Source organism: Rhinatrema bivittatum, chromosome 5, assembly GCF_901001135.1.
Source record: "Rhinatrema bivittatum chromosome 5, aRhiBiv1.1, whole genome shotgun sequence".
Classification (NCBI taxonomy): domain Eukaryota; kingdom Metazoa; phylum Chordata; class Amphibia; order Gymnophiona; family Rhinatrematidae; genus Rhinatrema; species Rhinatrema bivittatum.
The window spans coordinates 22,380,995-22,396,917 of NC_042619.1; the positions used below are offsets into that span (position 1 = coordinate 22,380,995).

General features: G+C 50.4%; 1 protein-coding gene across 3 annotated transcripts in view; it reads left to right on the forward strand.

Annotated features, from left to right (window-relative positions):
• Window positions 1–15,923, forward strand: part of ARHGEF17 (Rho guanine nucleotide exchange factor 17) — a 398,121-nt gene that overhangs the window by 262,743 nt on the left and 119,455 nt on the right. For all 3 annotated transcript variants that reach the window (XM_029602126.1, XM_029602128.1, XM_029602129.1), the window contains exon 3: window positions 14,956–15,138. In XM_029602126.1, the coding sequence (XP_029457986.1) occupies window positions 14,956–15,138 (183 nt within the window). The remainder of the gene's footprint in view (window positions 1–14,955; window positions 15,139–15,923) is intronic.

The following is a 15,923-nucleotide window of genomic DNA, read 5'->3' on the forward strand; positions in this document are numbered from 1 at the left end:
CTGTTTCATATCAGCTGCCTGTGCAGATTTTCTGGTTGGGAAGGGTCATGTCTATTAAAATGAACATTCTCCCTAGACTAAAAGCCTTTTCATGGTACTTCCTATTAGCATCCCTGCCTGAGAGCTTCTTTAGACAGTTGAATAAAAGTATTAATATGTTTATCTGGAGGAGGGGAGAATTCACAGGGTATCCAGAAATATTTTGGCATGATGTAGGAATGAGGGTGCTTGGCAGCCCCTATCTTTAAATGATATTTCTGGGCCAGTGAGTTTAAGGGATAAAATGTGGGTCAGTGTGGAAGAGGCAACAGTATCTGCTGAAGGGTTTACATCTGAGTGGGTCTCGAAACTCATGTCCCTTAATCACCCCCAGTCTGACATCAGAGATGACAGATTTGGAGAAGATTAGGATCCAGATTTAAATTGTCTTCCTTTAACTCCATTATGGGAGATCCCGGATGTGTGATGAGTAGCATGGGTATGAGCCCTTCTTGCTGTGACATAGTTGACGCAGCATTGTAGGCGATCCTATGACGCCTATTCTGACAGCTGGTGAGCGCGCCCTGAAGCGGGACAAGCTGGAGCATCACCTATACCAGCCGCCTCTCCTGCCAGTTGAGCCTTTGGGTTCTACCAGCCAGCAGGGCTTAGGTGACTCCCTGGGGTGGTCTGGTAAGCAAGAGTCCGAGGGCACGCCAGGGTCAGGTCAGGCAGTTGTCTGAAGGAGTCAGAGACAGGCCAAGGTCGGGGCAGGCAGCAGACAGGGTTTGTCAGGTCCAAGAAAGAGGTCAGAATCCAGAAGTCAGGCCAAGAGGGGATGAAGATACACAGAAGACAATGGACGAGATGGATAGGACAAGACAAGACTGGAAGAGGAGAAATCAGGAACGCAGGATAACAGGAACTAGGAACTTGAAGCAACACACACCCTATAGCAGGAGATGCATTGCTGAGATGTCTTCTGCTCCTCAGAAGGAGCCTTAAATAGGGAGCAGGCGATGATGTCATCAGGGGGTACTGAAGCAACTTTCCTGCCTTGGGCCCTTTATACTGTGGTGAGTTGGATGGATGCATGTCTAGGAGGAGGAGGGGGGGCCTGGAGCAATGGAGTATGGAAGTTTGCAATACTGCACTGAGACAGCATCATCAGGATGAGTGCAGCATCTCGCTGGGCCATCCCGCGAGTTATCTTCCTCACACAAGCCTGAATTTTCAGAAGCCCGCATGTGCAAAAACCGGGGGATACGCGCGTGGCCAGACCATGTGTGCACCATGGGCATTTTACAAATGTCCCGGCCTCGCGCGTATCCCCTGATATGTGCCAAAGGGGCGGGATGAAGGCCGGCCGGGACAGAGGCCATTAAGCCCTGTCCCGGGAAAGCATGCGCTGGCAGCCGGCCGGTGCACGCTATTTACTACTACTCGGGGGAGCAGGTAAGTATAAAAAAAACAACAACAAAAAAAACCTAGGTAGGAGGGATTTAGGGATTGCTATGGAGAGGAGAAAAGGGAGGCAGGATAGGTAGGGAGCAAACCGGAGAAGGCCCTATTGCGTCACTGTGTGTTTTTTAATAACCCCCCCTGGTTCTTCGCGCAAGTCGGAACCCGCATGCGCACGGGTATCGGATTTTATAACATGTGCGCGTCGGCTCCAGGATTCAAAGGCTTAATGACTCAAGCTCCTTGCTGTAGAGCACTAACTAGTTTCGAGCATCTCTTGTGGGTCTAAGCTGAAATTATGCCGTGTGAGAAGGCCTGGGAGAGAGATGAATGGCTGGGACTCTTTAAAGGCCTTTGGAAGGGTAATTCTGTGGGTGCTGATGGGTGGGAGAACGCTTACAAACCTCTTTAGAGATGCTAAAGATTCGGACCTGTGCCGGTGGAATTGTGGAGGCAGGGGCGTCTTCATATCAAGGCCGCTCATCCAGATTTTATGGGCAGAGGTTTTATCCTGGATTCATGGGACAGTGGAACGATTGCTACCAGCGGATCCAGCAGTAACTTGGTTGTCATCTTTAGAAGGATAACTTCCTGTTCGATTTATAAAGGGTATTCCTTTAATTAACCACGTGTTGGTAGAAGCAAGAAGGATAATTGCCCGTCACTGGAACAGACAGACTGCACCCCCTCGAGAAGCCCGGATTGGATTGCTATGACCTATGCATGCACTGGAGCAGCTAAACCACACAATGCAAGAAAAGCGTTGTCATGTGAGCGAAGTGTGGAAACCAGGTCGGGAATGGACTAGGAAGATGAGAGTTTCTGTCGTGGTTGAATATGGCTCCTCAGGATCAAGGTTTTCTGAATGAATATATTTACAAGGAATGTTTAGTGAATTTTTATGTATTTTTATTTTTAATGTTTATTATTTAATGTGCATTTTCCTTGTGGCAGGTTTTTGGGGAGGTGTTCATGGCATAATTTGATGTGTTGGTCATTGCATCAGTTGATCTTCAATACACATTCTTCCAACATTGAAAATAATGCCAATTTAACTGCTTAAATCTTCAGAATATTGATCCTCTAAGTGGTAACAGATTCCAGTTACTGTAGCTGACTGCTCCACCAGCGTAACCTGCTACACTTTTATTCACTCCCAGGGGGGTCATTTTACAAAGGATCTCCGCACAGAAACCCGGTTTTAAGAATACAAATGGCCTTTCACATATTAACCAGAGGGCTGCTTGTATAAATGTAATTTCACCTGTACTTTTGCGGGCACTGGTAACAGGCGTTCCAAGAGTGGAGCGGGGACCTGATTTACGCGCATTTTTTTGGATTATGGAATGTAAATATACACGCGCAAAGTTGCATTCTGTTTCCGAGCAGGTGCAGCATTGTTCACGTCTGGCACTGGTTCCTCAGGCCTGCGAATTTTATGCGCGTAAATCCACCTTGAAAATTCAGGCTGACTTCAGCCTATGCGGGCTGCCTAAGAAAGACCCTCACTGTGCCTGTGATCCTTCCTGTTAGGAATGAAAAGGCTTCACTGTGGTCCAGTGCCCACCAGCGTCTCGTGGCCTTCAGTTCAGCCACGAACACGGACGAGAACACAATGGTACTGAGGATCCAGGGAGAGGGAACCAACCCCTCAATTAGACAGCTCATGGAAGGAGTTAAAGGGGAACGTCTAGAGGAGCCCCTCATCTCAGGTCTATAGGCGTAGGCGTTACTAAACAGCTTTGGTCTTACACACACGCACGCACTCACGTCCTGGTTAGTCAGTTCCTTCCTTTAAGATCACGGTGTAACTGTTTCTGACCAATCTCTCCAAAAGTCCATTTTAAACCCCATATCCCGTAAAATCCCATCGCATGCTCTAGGGTCAGACTGATCCCCTCAGTTTCATGCCCCCCTGCTTCAGACTGAGTCTTTCTAAGGAGCCTTCCTTCCATTTTGGGCCTATGGGAAACCTGCTCAGTAAACAGGGTCCCCAAACGACTTTACGGCCTGGATGTGATTGAGCGTCACAGAAATGCCATTGTTTTTTAGCTGAAGGAACAGAGTCAGGGAGTGACAGTAGAAAATCCCACCGCCTCCCTTTTTTTTTTCTAGCTGGAAGAGAACAAATACCTCGGCAGCCTGCAGAATAATAAAACCTCCTCTGCCACGGTGTCTTTCTTTCTTTCTTTTTTTTCCCGGCAGTTCATTCAGAATAGAATTTCCTCCAGGTACGGAATGTACTCGGGAGAACCAGCCCGAGGTCGCACGAACCGCAGGAAATGCACGTTTCACCAGCAGATCGTAAAATGTGGCTCCGAAGGCATTGGGATGAAATTAAAAGGAATGACTTCTTTGGGGGAAGAAACCCCCCCCCCCCAAATACCAAAAATGGATTTTATACTCAGTCGTGGGAATCTCCTAAATCCCTCCTGCTTAAAGCAGAGAGAAATCTAATACCAGCTAAGCAGAAGCACAAGTTGCAGTTTTTATTTCTGCAGGGTAGCTTTATAGCAAATGACAGATTGGTACAGTAAGTCCCAGTGCCGGGAGCTCAAGGTCTAAGGTGGTTACCCGAGAGTAGCAGGAATGTCGGTCTTGATTAAACAACTGGATCTGGATCTGATTAACCCAAAGAGTTTAGTTTCAATTCGGGGCTCATCTTTCTAAGGGTAAACCCGCACTCAGCACATATTACAATAATAATGATCGAAGCATAATACAGAGATAAGTAAAATGTAGACCTGTTCAGTATCACTAGCATAACAGCATTTGTAAATAGGTGATAATGCCCTTTCTCACTGACTCTTGTGCCATGCGGTATCAGATTTATACCAGTTCCTTCTTTCAAGCCCGTTATTTGCCCCATGTTTATAAATCCACGTTGGGCCCTTGACGTTATAATCCACAGGAACGGCTTCCGCTGTTGCTCTTCTATATCCAGGACCCCCTTTACATTGAATATCTTTACCCACCGGCAAAGGCAGAGCATCCTACGGAAGACAGAGTGCCGGCAGCTTTTAACCTGGACAGGGCATTAAACGAGCCTACAGGCCATTATCCCTGCACCTGCCTGATGAAACTGAAAACTAGAAAAGAGTCGGTGCGTCCCACGTCCTGCTGTCAGAAGGGATTGGAGCCAGTTCTGTGTTTATGGCAAATCTTATGCAGCAGGACTTGTGAGTTGTTAGCACCTTTTATTCTAACTGAGAATTCCAATCTTGCTCGGGGGATACCTGGCATCTCCTTCCCATTAACGCCCTCCTCTTGGAAGTGAGCGGCCAGTCAGAGTGCAGGGTTCCCGCCCCGGTGCTTCGGGGGTTGTCGCTGATTTCCAGGAGGGTGCAGCGGTTGTGTCGGTCCCATTGGGGACATGCAGAACTCGATCAGCACCCGGGTGTCTGGCGATGATCATTTTGTGGCGGAGCACTGCGTTTAGATTCACAGAGGTGTGCGTGAGCTGGGAAGACGTGAAAAGCTGCACTTCCTTCAGCAGGTCACGGAGGGCGAAGCTAGATATCGCTGCCTGTGGTCCAAAACGACACCTGACGAGTACACAGAGAGAGAACCTATTCAGGGGCTCGATGAAGGGGAGCGTAACTGGTAACTCTCGAGACCTGGCCAAAAACTCTTTTGAAGTTGTCCCAGCAAAAAAGGTCTGACACATAACTCGCATGCCGACTTCTCAACATGTTTGATCGGTAAAACGTTTGCCCTTTCTAACCTCGAGCCGGGGATTTCTCATTCTGCAGTCGTGGCTGCTTTAAAAAAAAAAAAAATTGTTTAGAATTTATGATTTCCTGTTTCTCAAGAAGCTGTTTGTTATCTTTTATGGGAGTTGAATCTATTTTTATGCCTCTTGCTAATGCTCTGCTGAAAGACGGACTAGGCCTCACTATTATTGGAATGGTGGAAACTTCCAGTAACAGGAGGTTCCAGGGTTGCATATTAAGTGACTGAGTGATAGCCAGAGCCCATCCCCTTACAGGGTGGGCCACTTGTCAAAATCTCTATAGGTGACTAGGAGGAGTCATTCATGAAGAGAGCATGGGCTGTGCTTCTCCTAGCTCCAACAGGGGAAAGGGTTGTGGGCCTTGCTTTTCCATTAGGGGACGTGTTCTGTGGCACTATGTGTGCTCTGTGGATGGCCAGAGAATAGACTCGGGCTGGACTCTGGCTTGGTTTTCCTAACCGTCTTATTAATTCAGGGCAGAGAAAGCAGTTCTGCTGACCTTCTCAGTTCATAAATAAGGCAAGAATAATGCACCTTTCAGTTTTTCAGTCTGGGCCTTCTCTAGGTTCCTCTTCTCCCCAGGGATTTCCCTTCCTTTTCTGGGCCTAGCCTCTTATCCTCCCTCCTTGGCGACTGCCCTGAGAGGGTCTTCCTTCCTGCCTGGGTCCTGGGCTTTTAAGGAGGGTCTATCGCACACTCCTTCACGTACTCTTCCCCTCAGCTCAGCCTGGTCAGGTCTAGCTCCAGGCTCCGACTCTGTGGCTTGTGTACCCCAAACCATGGACAAGCTTTCACAAGGGATGTCTTAAAGCTGGGTGGGCTGGCCTGGCTACCTGTGAGTTGGCCCCACAGGATTTCAAACTAGGGACAATAGTGCCCCAGAATCACTGGGCATGGGAACTCGGGAACCTACTTCCTTAATGGCTGGTCCTGCCAGCGTCATCAGCAGGACCCGACTGGTTGGGAGTTTCTGTTGGTGGTCGCCTTCCTCTTTCTGGCTCAGGTCCTTACGAATGAGAGTCTTACCACACCCTGAATCCACCAGAGCTTGAGTGGGGACCTCATCCAGCTCCACCTGGATCACAGACTCTTCAAGTCCCATTTGAGGAATAGCTACAAAGTTGTAACTCCCACTCCCCATCCTCTAGCCAGGATATTCTTTTGCTCCACAGTGGGGGAACGTGCCTGTGGGTCCTGCGCCACTTTAACCTGAGCACTCACCCCCTAGGGTTCATCAGCCCCTTCTCTCCTATAAGGGCAAAGGTCCTCCTCGTATCCATTCTCCGCACAGAGGAAACGGAAAGAGAAAGTATGCGTAACCCTTGCTTACTGGGTTGTGCCGGTACCTCAGAGGCTCCTTTCCCTGCTTTGGAGATTTTCCTTTGTCAGTGCGGACTTTGTCTCCAGTGTTGTTCGTGTCCCCGAGCTGATAAATCAACATCTAATGTACCCTTTATGTTCCAGTGTGAAACACAAGCGATCCCAAAATCACACAAGTGCTCACCGGATCAGCAAATATCCTCTCTCTCTGTTATTTTTCTATTTTTTATTGCTCCATTATTTACTGTTCAACAATGCTCCAGTTACCGTTTTCATACATAAGATAACTTCTTCCACAACTATTTTGACTGCTGTCACCGCTGTTTTTTTTAGAAGGGAAAACCTAGACAGCACAGAACATCTGGATCTTTCCATATTCTCTTGGTGCTTCACGTGCACTTATCTCACTGCCTTCACTGGCTGAAAAGCCTTTGAGTTTCTGCCAGCTCAGTTTGTATTTTTTTTTTTTTAACTTTTCTTTAAAAATATCCATTTTGGCCTTTCCACCCAACTGCACGGCTTTGATTTCAGGGTAAGTGGCCGCATTAGCGGATGAAATGACTGGGTATCAGTGTACTACAACTTGTCTGGGAGGCTGACGACACCAACCGGGCTGGAGAGCAGGATTCTCCGGTTTCTGAGGGATTTGAAGGGACAACTTTCCCCATCGGGAGCAAGAGGATCTGTTGTTTTTTTGTGTGCTGATAGACTGTTGAATTCTTAGAACTTGTTCTCTTCTTTTTCCTATATGGTCAAGCTTTTACTTCTGCCATTAGCAAAAAGAGTCTCTTCTTTTGGAACTACGCCCAGTTGCGTTCATTCTGTTTTAAGGGACTGTGCATAATCCCCTTGGGTCTTACGATTTGCTGTCCCCCATGGGAAAAATCCTGATCCACAGCTGCAGCCACATTTTCCTCATCACAGGTAGCCCCCCTTGCAGTTTCTGGAAGTTTCTGGAAAAAGAGGGGTAACGCGTTTACTTGGAATGTTTAAACAGTTGTCAAGGAAAAGCAGAAAAGGGAATGCTTTGGTAAATCTCGACAGATGGTACTGTTGCCTTCACTAGTAACATGGTTTTATGACATTGCCAGTGCAGCAAGATGATAAGAAATAAAAATTATTTCTGGGGGGAAAAAAAAAAAGAATTGGGTTCCACCTGTGGGCGGACTGACAGTGATCTGGGCCCCCAGGCACCAAGCGTCGTTGGCCCCTAACCACCCATCCGAGCCTAGGCGATTGCTGTGGGCCATCGGGCACTGCCCTGTTGCGCGAATGCTCAGTCCGTCCCTGGTTCCATTCATCCACGGAAAAGGTTGGAAGGGATGTGGTTTGGATGAGTCTTCCTTTGAGGTTCATTGTTTCATCAGGACTCGCCAAGGGCTACCCCCAGAACAAGAATCCCTCTTCCGATGGCGGAGAAGATAACTTTATTCCCAGGATGGCTGATCTGGCTTCCTGAGAACAGGCGAGAGTAGGTGAGGTCACATCATCCAGTTAGCCACTGCTTACCTAAAGGGCGTTGTCATTTGATCTGGATTGTTGGCAAATGTCGTTGAGTTCTGGATATACCTGTTGTTTCAACCCTGCACTGGAGCTATAGACATATATATATGGGGTTCTGTTCAGCCCTTCACCGGACTGTGCATGCCCAGATGGTGCAAGTTGAGTCCTGTGTGCAGGCAGGCCACTGCAGGGAAGCTGGTTGATGACTTTGTGCTGTGTGGGGTTTGATGGTCGATATATCAGAACACCAATGGCACTTCCCCCCTTTCATGAGTTCTCATGACCATTAGGGCTGCGGCAGTCTCAATGACCTGCATGCTGGCAACCATCCCTGGGCAAAGACATTGGCGCATTTAGAACTCTGCTGCCCCTGGACATTGTTGGTGCCCCACTCCCTCTTGACAACAGAGCAGAGCATCTAAGGCACAGCCTTCTTTGTTCTGCTCATTCTGCTCCAGGCTCACGTTCTCCTCTTAAATCCATGAATGACAGGAGGAGAAGGGCAGGATTAGGGAGCAGAGAGACTTTTCTTGGCTTCCTGCTGTGTGCTGTGGGCCTCACCTCCCTGCTCCTGTTGCCTGCATAGGACAGGAGAGGAAGGTCTGGAATACGGAGAAGAGCGGTTTTTTCTTTGCTCGGTCCCTTCCAGCCTCAACCCTTCCTTCCTGTTCTCTGCACTGGGAGCGGAGAGGGTGGAGCAGGATCTGAAGGCCGTTCTCTGCTGAGTGAGATTCAGCAGAACTGGGAGGCAGCACGTTTTCAGCAGGCCCGCTGCTTCCCAGAATTTGGCTGCTCTAGGCGCAGGCCTTGTGTGCCTATGGGCAAATCCAGGCCCGGACTTAGGGAGGCCGATAGTTAGTGGACGTATCCAGCTAAGTAGCAGCCGCCGCTGAATATCTGGCTACGTAGATAGCTGGATAAGTCAGAGGCGGGCAATGGCTGGACCGAGGCGGAGCTACTTATCCAGTTAACTTAACTGATAAGTGCTGATATTTGGACTTACCATTTAAGTTAATCAGATAAATTAGATCTGTCATAGAGCAGGCCGATACAGTACAGTGCGCTCCGGTGGAGCACACTGTTAACCCGTGTTTGGACACACATTTTTGACGCGCTAGCTTTACCCCTTATTCAATAAGGAGTCGAAAACGCGCGTCCAACCTGCCCAAAACTAATAGCGCCCGTAGCCAAGCCGCACATTTTACTTTCAGAAATTAGCGCCTACCCAAAGGTAGGCGTTAATTTCTGCCGGCGCCGGGGAAGTGCACAGAAAAGCAGTAAAAACTGCTTTTCTATGCACCCTCCGATTTAATATCATGGCGATATTAAGTCGGAGGTCCCGAAAGTTAAAAGTTTAAAAAAAAAAATTTGAAATTGGCTCATGGGTTGAAAACCGGACGCTCATTTTTGCCGGCATCCAGTTTCCTAATCCGTGGCTGTCAGCGGGTTTGAGAACCGACGCCGGCAAAATTGAGCGTCGGCTGTCAAACTCGCCGACAGCCGCCGCTCTTTTTACCACGGGCCCTCATTTAAGTACTGAATCGCGCGCACAGGAGAGCGGGCACTAGCCCGCTCTCCTGTGACTTTTACTGAATCGGCCTGTTAGTTGGATATAACTCACATCTGTCCAAATGGCGATTTATACACAGATATTAAGCAGCAAAGCTGTGCTGCTGAATGTCCCATGCAAGTTATCCAAATAAGTCGTATTTGGCTAACTTCCATAAATATTTAGGTTTGAATATTGACTCCCTAGTATTTCCAGTAATATGTGCACTGGAAGACATGAATGCATATAATACAGAGAGGTCGCCTGACCCAGCTCTTGGGGGAAGATTTTTGGCTATTCCTGGTCTCGGCTCTTATGTCTCAATGCATCTAAATTCCCTTCAGGAACTAGGTCGCTTGGTTGCTCTGACAGTGGGTATATGGTAGGTGAGGAGACCGAGTCGCTTGGCACAAATCAGTAGGAGAAAAATAATAATAAAAAAAAAAGCTTAGTATTAGAGAGTATTGAAAAAAAATAGTTTCACGACACCACAAGAACACATGACTGTACTGATATTAATATGCAAGGGGCGAATACATGCAGAGCAAGAACTGCCCGCGAGCACTGAAAGTGGGGAGCATGAATGCCTAAGTAGAAATCGTGAGCAGAGACGGAAGGGAACGCGTCCACAACCCTTCCCGATATGCATGACCGGAGCATAAAGTGGGCCAGTCCAGAAGCCCCTCACATCAGGAGCAGGAGATCCAAACTGTATGACTGAGGGTTCGGTCAAATTCTAACGTTTCTCTCTTGATGGAAAATGGACGAATGTTAAACGAAAAGATGGTGGCCAGATACCGTGCCGCGTGGCAGTGAAGAGAAAAGCTGTCAGCACCCAGGGTTCAAATTAAGGGGTTCGCTTGCTGAACTGCGATAGGGCTATAATGTACGTTAAAATGTGTATCTCGTGCGATGTAGTCGTATCTCGCGCGTTTTTTTTTATTTTTTCCATAAAATCTGCCCCCTATTAGTTAGCTGCTTTGCATGCATAATGTATGCGGAACAGCTAATGCATAATAAATGCTATGTAAATAAAGCAATGCTTAGAGATTTTTCCTGGGGGTTAGGCACCGAGAGCTTGAGAAGCGTGAGCTGGAAGAGCGGCCCTGTCTGTCTTCGGAGCCCTTTCCCCATCTGGGCTGCATGTCTCTTTTTGCTGGGGGCCGGCCGGAAACGGAGGAAGAAGGAGAGCGGCTGGAGCCCTGGTGTTGCTACCGTCCTGGTAGTTAAGTCACTGAGCGGCTGCCAATAAAGGGGATCTCCGCACAGCTGTTGAGCGCAGAGTGCAAGCCACAGGCGACGGCAGATTTCCCAGATCCAAACGCCGGCTGCTGAGCAAACTCAGATACGCCTAGGGCCCTTCAATTTCAGGTGAAACAATTTCACTGGCAAAAACAAAAAAAATCGCTCGTTCCTACAAAAACCCATTAATCACTTTTTTACTGGTTTTTCACCCTAATTTTGAGGTGCTCGACGCGCAGAATTTTGGGTTTGGTCCTGCAGAATTCATGACTTGCTGGGGTGCTCCCCCTCTTCGCTCACGGTACCAAGTCGTCCATCCGTGCACATCCAGCGCGATTCCCGGTTCTCGTTTTCTGAGCACAGGATGAGAGACTGAGCAAGGCGGCAAGGCCTCGTCGTTCTGTCCACCCAAACAAAGGAGGCAACTTTCAAACTGTCCCTAGGCTTTTGTAATCAATTGTTGTGTGGCCGATAGTATTTGTGCTGCATGTGAATATCATTGTCTTTGCATTTACAGTTTGACTGTGTATGACTGCAGTTCTTTTTTTTTTTTTTGTTGTGTGTGTGTTGTTGTGTCGTGTTTTAATGATTTATGATGTGTAGTTTTGGTACTGGACTTTGCAACGGCGGCGGAGGCTGGGAGCCGCCGGAGCCCCGTATCCTTGCGGCCCCGAGCCTCCAGCCATGCCGCTGACTTCCTGTTCCCGCCAGCGTTCTCCTAGGCAACGTGCGCGCGCCCCTCTCCTTGTAATTTAAAGGGACTGCGGTGGGAAAAGCCTCGCGACCCTCATTGATGACATCTTCACCCTGGAACTATTTAAGGCTGACCCCTGCCTGGAGCCCTTGCCTTGGCAATAGGTCAGCCCTCGCCAGAGTGGTGGATTGCCAGTTCCTGAGCTCCTCGCCTTCTCTTTCCTGATCTTGACTTGACCCCGGACTGGACTTTGACCCTGCACTTCTTGCCGCCTGCCTCGCCCTTTGCCTCGCCCTTTGACCTCTGGTTTCGCTGCCTGCCCCTGACCTTGGCCTGTATCCTCACTTTGCTCTCTTCTCTGAACCCCTGGCTGTTCCTCAACTGACCCTTCAGCCTGCTGCCCGCTACGTTCCAACTTCCTGGACTCCCACCTCCGCAGAGGCCCCACCTAAGAGCAGCCGGCCCCGGCACCCGAGGGCTCAACCTCAGGGGAATGTGGGCTGGCATTGGTGAAGCTCCAGCAGGGCCTCTGCTTCCGCCAGCCTTGCCTACCGACGGTGGGGACCTGTGGGGCTCCTCCCTACAGGTAACGTCAACCTCCCCCACTCGGTCCAAGGGTCCACCAGCACAACACGCGTTCGTTTGTTTTGAAACCTATCCCAGACATTGATATTTGCGCCTGCTTTGTCTGTGGGGAGCCTTTTTTTAAAAATGGACGAGGACGCGTGTTGATTAGCAAATGTGAGTCCTTTTCTGCCTCTGACCTAAAGATGCCCCCGGGAACATCGCTCATCAATGCAACTCAAGGTTTGCGTGGGGCGGAGCAAGGTGCCAGCTTCTAGCTGCACTGAGGCAGGGGAATTTTCAACCAACTGTCGAAGGGGGCTAAACCGCTTTCCAAATTCTCTTTATCCATAAAAACAAGGGTTTTGTTTTTTTTTGGGGGGGGGTACCTGTTGCACGGATTTTCTCCCATTTTTCTTGTAATGAACACTGATAAGATTCCCAGATAAATAAAAAATGTAGCTCTGCAAATGGTCCGACCGTTGCTGGACAGCGCTGCCTTCCTAACTGCTATCTGCGCCGCTGGAATTGCACACCTGGACTGTTGCAATGCACTGGACGTTGAACTCTCCAGTCCCCTAAACCCGCTGCCTACAGCTTACACGGGACACTGCTGCCTGCCTGACCTCAAGGTCATATAAAATCTGACCGCATCGCCCCAGTCTTGAAAAGCCTATACTGGCTGTCAACGCCTTTTTCTACCAAATTCAAGATCCTGACCTTGACCTACAAGTCCCTCCAAGACCTGACTCTGCTCTACCGAAGCAACGACAATCTCTGCCGCAAGCCCACCTTGTGGTCCCATCCCCGAGAGCTCTGCGACTCGCTGGCACTAGGGACTGAATCTTTCCAGGCTCTGCCTCTTGCATCAGGTGGACCACCCCCCCGGCCTCCTGTTCTTCAGGAAACTGTTAAACACTGGGTTGTTTCAGGCAGCTGTTGGCGCTAGCCATTAATCGTTGGCCACGTCGTTATCCGACCCTTAAGCCCATGCTGCGTTTTGAGGCAGCTGTTGGCGCTAGCCATTAATCGTTGGCCACGTCGTTATCCGACCCTTAAGCCCATGCTGCGGTTTGAGGCAGCTGTTGGCGCTAGCCATTAATCGTTGGCCACGTCGTTATCCGACCCTTAAGCCCATGCTGCGGTTTGAGGCAGCTGTTGGCGCTAGCCATTAATCGTTGGCCACGTCGTTATCCGACCCTTAAGCCCATGCTGCGGTTTGAGGCAGCTGTTGGCGCTAGCCATTAATCGTTGGCCACGTCGTTATCCGACCCTTAAGCCCATGCTGCGGTTTGAGGCAGCTGTTGGCGCTAGCCATTAATGGTTGGCCACGTCGTTATCCGACCCTTAAGCCCATGCTGCGGTTTGAGGCAGCTGTTGGCGCTAGCCATTAATCGTTGGCCACGTCGTTATCCGACCCTTAAGCCCATGCTGCGTTTTGAGGCAGCTGTTGGCGCTAGCCATTAATCGTTGGCCACGTCGTTATCCGACCCTTAAGCCCATGCTGCGACCCTGATTGATTATGGCTACCTGATGATTATGATTCAGTGGCCAGCACCTGATCATTAGTTAATACCGGCGAACGCTGTGTTCCCTCTCTGGGGCTCTTTAGATAATGTAAACGAAATTAACCGTGGCCTGTTCCCTTGTGTTGCACCTGATCATCACTTAACAAACGTAATGTGCGTTGAAGTCTTTTGGTGGAAAAGCATGTCATAAATAAAAGGATGGTGATGATGATTTGCTGTGATATTAGAGGCCAGGGCCTGCTTCTGGAGGATCCCCTTTTACTGCGCGCGTATACGGAGGAGAAGGGGGTAAGAAACGCACTTTCACGCCGAACCAGTGGGTATAAATATAACGGAAAGGATTTAATCTGGACTCTGTAAACTCCTCTTTAGTGACTGCTGGCCATGACTGCTGGCCCTGGTTATAGCGAGGGCAGTTTTGGAAGCGGTCTAGCTAGCCCCTAGCTTGCCCTGTCTGCCTGGCTAAGAGTCCGTGTGGGCTTCCATAGTGGGGCTGGGAAGAAAGGGGCTCCCTGGTGAGGATGAGGGGGATGGGGAGGGACACGGAGGGCGTACCTGACGTTTTCCAGCAGAATCACCCGTGTAGGTTCTCTCTTTGAAAATGAATATTAAGTCCAAGCACTTGTGCATTTTACAGCGGCGGTGCCCTCGTATTTTATTTGTATCATAACAAGGTGGGGGGGGGGTAGAGGTTTAAGCATAGAGACTCGTTGTTGTCCTCAAGTTGCTCATTGCTGTTAGTGCTTTTCAATTCTGGTGATTAAAAAAAAAAGCCCTCCCCGCGCCGTTCAGCTCTTCCGGCGGCTCAGTAACTTCCCCGCTCGTGGACCGTTCGGGTCCGGTCTGTGGGGGAGGGGGAGGGAGCATGGGCCTAGCACCTGTCCTGTTGAAAAATGACCTCCAGACGGCAAGAGTGAGGTCACGTCCCATAAGGTCAAAGTCCAAAAGCGCCTCAAACCCCTGCAGGTGAGCTGGGTTCCTCCTTGGACCGGATAAACCCGAGCAACGCTCTCTGCCTCCTTACGGCCGGGATCCAAGCGCAGGGTCTGAGCCGCGTGCTAAGGGCGCTGCCGTCTTGGACTCTTGGCTGAAATTGAAAACCCGTACGGTGGGGTGGGGGGTGGGGTGGGTGTTAACGTCCCTGATAGTCAATTCCAGTTTGGGACGCGACGATGAAAGGACTGACAGTGCTTTAGGAACGAGGATTAAATGTTCCGCAAGCTGCCCGGGTATTGACCTCGGAGGCTCTGAACCATCGCCCCGGCCTGCCGGTGGCGCTGTAAGATCCCAGCTGCCATGTTTGGGGTTTTTTTTTCACCTGCCCAGACGGTGACTCTTTGTGCTTTGTCTTTTTTTCTCCCCCCTCCCCCCCCCCCCTCAGGGTTACATGAAGCCCCTGAAGCAGCCGGAAAACTCGTCCCTGTGCGACCCCTCGCTGGTGGACGAGATCTTCGAGCAGATCCCGGAGCTGCTGGAGCACCACGAGCAGTTCCTGGAGGAGGTGCACCAGTGCGTGCAGACCTGGCACGAGGCGCAGAAAGTGGGGGGCCTGCTGGTGAAGTCTGTAAGTAAAGGGGAGCCCGCGCCGTCCACGCGGACGGGCTCCACGAAACGAGCTTTCTGGGGGAGGGGTTCAGGGTTTTTTTTTTTTTAATAACCCAAAGTCACGAAAGAGAGGCTGGTTCGCTCCTTAATTTAAAGCCCTCGTGGCAGGAGAGGTATCGTCTGCCTGGCACCCCGCGAATCGCTTGGCAGCGCGTCCGCAATGGAGGCCGCGCTCCTCAGCGCCGTGGGAGTCATCCGCGTGAGCCCCCCCGGACGGCTCGGTCAGGGCGGCCTTTGAGCCACAGGCCTAGCTCGCTGGCCCCTGCCGGCCGTCGTGGGAGTTGGGTCCCCTTCCCTCCAAAATTTCCAGAGCGGCTAAATACGGCCGTGTGGCAAAAGAAGAGAGCCGGATATCCCCCCCCCCCCCCCATTTATTTATTTAATTCATGTTCCGACCCTTTCGGCACTTTCGGGGCGGCTTGCATTCAGGTACCGTGGGTCGCTGCTTCCCTGCCCTCAGAGGGCTCTCGGCCTAACTGGGAGATTTACCAAACCACGAGAGTTTATTGCGGGGGGGGGGGGGGGAGATGTCGCAGGGGAGAGGCAGCCCCACAATATTTGCCCCCCCCCCTCTCCCCCGACAAATCGTCACGGCCGTACTGCAGCGCGATTTTTTTTCTTATCAGGAGACAAATGCGCGACAAAAAACTCGCATCGCGGTGCGGGGCCTTCCCGCTCGATGGCCGCCCAGCTGGGCCAGGGCTGCCGTCACCTGAGAAATGACCCCCTCCCCTCACCCCCCCC